Source organism: Musca vetustissima, unplaced genomic scaffold (genome assembly GCF_032173495.1).
Source record: "Musca vetustissima isolate MV318-11 ecotype Yass unplaced genomic scaffold, APGP_CSIRO_Mvet_v1 utg425434, whole genome shotgun sequence".
In the NCBI taxonomy this organism is placed as follows: domain Eukaryota; kingdom Metazoa; phylum Arthropoda; class Insecta; order Diptera; family Muscidae; genus Musca; species Musca vetustissima.
Window position 1 is genome coordinate 1 of NW_026881630.1, and position 5,670 is coordinate 5,670.

General features: G+C 40.0%; 1 protein-coding gene across 1 annotated transcript; it reads right to left on the reverse strand.

Annotated features, from left to right (window-relative positions):
• Nucleotides 1-1,613: 1,613 nt before the first annotated feature.
• LOC133327598 (uncharacterized) lies at nucleotides 1,614-3,176 on the reverse strand. The gene is made up of 2 exons (XM_061536112.1): nucleotides 3,034-3,176; nucleotides 1,614-2,976 (listed from the first exon to the last, which is right to left on the reverse strand). Exons 1-2 carry the CDS (start codon nucleotides 3,174-3,176, stop codon nucleotides 1,614-1,616), a joined length of 1,506 nt encoding a protein of 501 aa, XP_061392096.1.
• Nucleotides 3,177-5,670: the final 2,494 nt, after the last annotated feature.

Genomic DNA, 5,670 nt, shown 5'->3' on the forward strand with positions numbered 1-5,670 from the left:
AAAAAATTCATGTGAGACCCGCAGGGTCGATTTTTTTGAGACCCGCAGGGTCTATAGAAAAAAATTCATGTGAGACCCGCAGGGTCAATTTTTTTCTATAGAAAAAAATTCATGTGAGACCCGCAGGTTTTTTTTCTATAGAAAAAAATTCATGTGAGACCCGCAGGGTCAATTTTTTTCTATAGAAAAAAATTCATGTGAGACCCGCAGGGTCAATTTTTTTCTATAGAAAAAAATTCATGTGAGACCCGCAGGGTCAATTTTTTTCTATAGAAAAAAATTCATGTGAGACCCGCAGGGTCAATTTTTTTCTATAGAAAAAAATTCATGTGAGACCCGCAGGGTCGATTTTTTTTCTATAGAAAAAAATTCATGTGAGACCCGCAGGTCAATTTTTTTCTATAGAAAAAAAATGAGACCCGCAGGGTCAATTTTTTTGTGAGACCCGCAGGGTCAATTTTTTTCTATAGAAAAAAATTCATGTGAGACCCGCAGGGTCAATTTTTTTCTATAGAAAAAAATTCGTGTGAGACCCTCAGGGTCGATTTTTTTCGATAGAAAAAAAATCGAGTGAGACCCTCAGGGTCGCTTTTTCCATAGAAAACAATTCGTGTGAGACCCCCAGGGTCGATTTTTTTTCGATAGAAAAAATTCGTGTGAGACCCTCAGGGTCGATTTTTTTTCGATAGAAAAAAATTCGTGTGAGACCCTCAGGGCTGGTTTTTTTCTATGGATAAAAATTCGTGTGAGACCCTCAGGGTGAGACCCTAGTGAGAGCCTCAGGTAAATGTTTTCTATAGAAAATGTTTAAGGCCTAAGGTTGAATTTTTCTCTATAGACACAAAATCGCCAGAACTCTGGTTCCTCCCTTACGCCCCCCTTTTAAAAATCCATTTTTCCAATTCCCATTTCTTTATTTTAAAAGTAGTTCCATTTTTTTCTATAGAAAAAAAATTCGTGTGAGACCCTCAGGGTCGATTTATTTCGATAGAAAAAAATTCGTGTGAGACCCTCAGGGTCGATTTTTTTCGATAGAAAAAAATTCGTGTGAGACCCGCAGGGTCGATTTTTTTCGATAGAAAAAAATTCGTGTGAGACCCGCAGGGTCGATTTTTTTCGATAGAAAAAAATTCGTGTGAGACCCTCAGGGTCGATTTTTTTCTATAGAAAAAAATTCGTGTGGGACCCTCCAGGTCGATTTTTTTTCTATAGAAAAAAATTCGTGTGGGACCCTCCAGGTCGATTTTTTTCTATAGAAAAAAATTCATGTGGGACCCTCAGGGTCGATTTTTTTTTCGATAGAAAAAAATTCGTGTGTGACCCTCAGGGTCGATTTTTTTCGATAGAAAAAAAATCGTGTGAGACCCTCAGGGTCGATTTTTTCCATAGAAAAAAATTCGTGTGAGACCCCCAGGGTCGATTTTTTTTCGATAGAAAAAAATTCGTTTTTTTCGATAGAAAAAAATTCGTGTGAGACCCTCAGGGTCGATTTTTTTCTATTGAAAAAAATTCGTGTGAGACCCTCAGGGTCGATTTTTTTCGATAGAAATAAATTCCCCTTTTAAAACACAATTTTTCCAATTCCCATTTCTTTATTTCAAAAATAGTTCCATTTAAGGCTTATCATTAAAGGATATCTCGTCATAACGGCTACTGCGCCGGATTTCATCTGCCTCCTCTGCATGCTGGTCAAAATCGGTATGATCATCCACATTGGAGGGTACTGAAACCCATTTTATGGTTGGTGATATGGAGACAATTGTTGCCCGTCGTATAGGTCCCGATACCACCGATGACGAGGATTGTGACGAAGACCATGGAACAGGACCTTGATGATGGTGATATGAATCTCCAGGCAGTGCCTCCTCTTCCTGATATTTTTGTGGATATTTTTGGGCTGGATATTTCTGATAACCATTATCCGGTGAGTGTTGAGAGGCCGTATAGACCCCTTTGTAGGAATTATGGTAGGAAGGATTTGGCGGATCATAAAAAGGATTTCGGGGTGTGGAATATGAAGAAGGTTGTTGTGGTGGAGGAGGTGGGGGAGAATAATCATTATTGCCATAACCATGCTGGAGTTGAGGCTGGTCCATGGGCGAACCCATATAAATGGGTGGCTGTTGATTCTGTTGATAGGATGGGGGAGGAGGCTCATTGTTCGATGGCCGTGGGGAATAATTTGATTGGGACGGTGGTCCATATTGAGGAACCGGGGCTCCAAAGCTTGGCCTTGGCTCATAAACATCCGGTTGATGTTGTTGATCATAAAACGGTGGCCTGGGGGCATAGCTAACCTGAGGCTGTTCTACACTTTGCGGCTGATAATGGGTTACCACTGTCCCGGGAGCTGGAGGGGGTTGTTGATGTGGCTGTGAGGCCATAACATCCAGAGGTTTGGTCATCACTCCACTATAGGGTGATTGTAAATTAACATAGGGTTTCATAGCTTCCATAACTGAGGCCGAATTCAAAGCAGCGGAGGCCAACATATCCGCAGGTTGCATTACCAAATTTGCCCCTCCTGAGGCCACCACACCTGCCGATGAACCTTGTTCCCTAGAATTCATATCACCCATTTTATTGAGGCTACTGCGTCGTATATCGGTGGTCATGACCATCACGGTGGGATTCATTGAGTCCATGTGATCCTTAATGCATCCTTGCAGGAGATTCACGAAAAAGAAAAACGACAACAAAGTCAGGGCCGTAATGGTTGAGGAGCCCCGTTTGCCTTTTTTACCACCACCACCTCCGCCACCTCCTTTCTTCTTGCCTCCACCACCTCCTCCTCCGTAACCATAACCGGTGCCTCCAGTGGGTGGATGCACCGGAGGATGTGGATGGGGATTGGGGTGGGGATGTGGTGCAGGTGGTGGTACTCCATAGCCCGTACCAGCCGTCGAGTGATATGAATAACTACCACCACTGGGGGCCGGGGGTCCCGAATGGTAATCGTATTCCGGAGGTTCGGGTCTTAAGAAGAAGATTTTTTTTAATTATTGCTCCAATGAAGAAGAATGGAAAACTCACCCATATCCCGAGTGGCCGGAACCACCTCCACCACCTGTCCAAGCACCATTCGGATGAGATCCCGCCGAAATTAGCTGACGAAAAGGATGCAAGGATTGTAGACGAGGTCTCGAACCTAGACCTGGTGAATATGCGGGATACATTAGGCTTTCATATGCCATACGTATTTTCCGAAAAATAAAAACTGAACCGAATGCTGGAACTTCTCAACTGCAACTGTTGGCAGCTGTGGCTTCAGCGAAACCCAGATGCATTTCTTTGGAATTACCCAAGCATAACCGCCACCACTGTGACACACACATGCAGTGAAGCGTTTCCGAACTTCTTCTTTTAATTGGGGACATGGAAGAGAAAATAATTTTAGCACAGAATGAAAATTTAAGAGAAGTGGAAGATAAGGGGAGCACATAGCAAAATATGAGAACATGGAAAAAAAGTGGACTCAGGGAAAAAATAGCGATCAAAGGGTCTGCTGATTTGTTTCTAAAGAAAAAGATCCCACCGTATTTTTTTCCTATAGAAAAAATGGACCCAAGGATTCTATAGAAAATTTTTTTCTAAACAAACGTTCCAAAGGTCTCACCGGAATTTTTCAATAAAAAATGGACCCAAGGATCCCTGCGGATTATTTTCTATAGAAATGGACCATAGGGTCCCTACGAATTTTTTCCTATAAAAAATGGACCCAAAGGTTCAGACGGATTTTTCCTATATAACCGATGGTTTTTCTCTATAAAAAATGGACCCAATGGCCACACGTATTTTTTTTCCAAAAAAAAACAATGGTCCCAAAGTTCCTGACGGATTTTTTCCTATAGAAAAAATGGACCCAAAAGTCCTGACAGATTTTTTTCTATAGAAAAAATGGCCTTGACGAATTTTATTTTCTATAAAAAAATCGACCCAAGGGTACTTACGGATTTTATTTTCTATAAAAAAAATCGACCCAAGGGTCCCGACGTATTTTTTTTTATATAAAAAAATCGACCCAAGGTTCCCGACGTATTTTTTTTTCTATAAAAAAATCGACCCAAGTTTCCCGACGTATTTTTTTCAATAAAAAAATCGACCCAAGGGTCCCGAGGGTTTTTTTTATAAAAAAAAATCGACCCAAGGGTCCCGACGGATTTTTTTTGTCTATAAAAAAATCTACCCAAGGGACCCGACGGATTTTTTTTCTATATAAAAAAATCTACCCAAGGGTCCCGACGGATTTTTTTCTATAGAAAAAAATGGACCCAAGGGTCCCGACGGATTTTTTTCTATAGAAAAAAATGGACCCAAGGGTCCCTGCGGATTTTTTCTATGGAAAAAAATTTACCCAAGGGTCCTGACGGATTTTTTTTCTATGGAAAAAAATGGTCCCAAGGGTCCTGACGGATTTTTTTTTCTATGGAAAAAAATGGACCCAAGGGTCCTGACGGATTTTTTTTCTAAAGAAAAATGGACCCTGAGGGTCCTGACGGATTTTTTTCTATGAAAAAAAATGGACCCTGAGGGTCCTGACGGATTTTTTTCTATAGAAATTTTTTTTTTTTTCTAAAGAAAAAGTGGACCCTGAGGCTCTAACTATTTTTTCTTCCATAGCAAAAAAATACTTCGTAGTCTCCTTGATCTGCTTTCGGTTTTATTTCCTTGCCATTTACTTTCAATCTCTTTTTTAGGTGTGTGTGGCCGCACACCTTCTTCTTCTTTGATCGCCTTTTTAAGGTGCAATGGAAAAATAAATTGAAAATAATTTCATATTATTAGGATGGATGGTTGGCCGTTCGTTCGGACGTGTGATGACATGCAAGAGTTTTAAAGAAAATTTTAAATGCAAATATTTATGAAATGCATGCCAACCATTTGGGGCCAATTAGGACCCATCCCTTTTGCAATTTTAGTTTTTCCATCACCAGCTAATGATAGCAATTTTTCTGCTAACTTCCATTGAACCATTTTTTTTTTCCATTGTAATCTCCTTGGCTAAGCTTTTAAGCAAATCAAAGGAGTGGAACTTCCGCCAGGCAAAAATTAAAGGAGCGTTCGGAAAGTGATTTTTCGTTTTCAAAATTTCTTTATTAGCAAAATTCGAACATGTTATTCATTATAATTATTCTTATAGTCATATTGTATTAACACTATGGCATTCGATATCGTTGAGCCGAATATGGAAAAGACCATGGCCCGATTAAATTTAAAGAGGCCAACCAGTTTCATTTCAATGGGGAATTTGGCCAGCTGCAGGGAGAAGTTTTTGAACTGCAAAGAGAAAAAGGAAAAGAGAGAAATTTATCGATGTTAAAACATGCACCAAAAATCGACCCTCACAAAATTTTTTCTATAGAAAAATAGAAAAATATCGACCCTGAGCGTCTCACACGAATTTTTTTCTATAGAAAAAAATCGTCCCTGAGGGTCTCAGTCGATTTTTTTTATAGAAAAATTGACCCTGAGGGTCTCACTCGAATTTTTTTCTATAGAAAAAAAATCGACCCTGAGGGTCTCGCCACGAATTTTTTCTATAGAAAAAAATCGACCCTGAGGGTCTCGCCACGAATTTTTTTCTATAGAAAAAAATCGACCCTGAGGGTCTCGCCACGAATTTTTTTCTATAGAAAAAAATCGACCCTGAGGGTCTCACACGAATTTTTT

Bases quoted from the DNA above. Each gene is read 5' to 3' on its own strand.
- LOC133327598 (XM_061536112.1), bottom strand. From the start codon at position 3,176: ATGTATCCCGCATATTCACCAGGTCTAGGTTCGAGACCTCGTCTACAA. The intron at 2,977-3,033 runs GTGAGTTTTCCA...CTTCTTCTTAAG, and splicing joins TCCGGCCACTCGGGATATGG to ACCCGAACCTCCGGAATACG.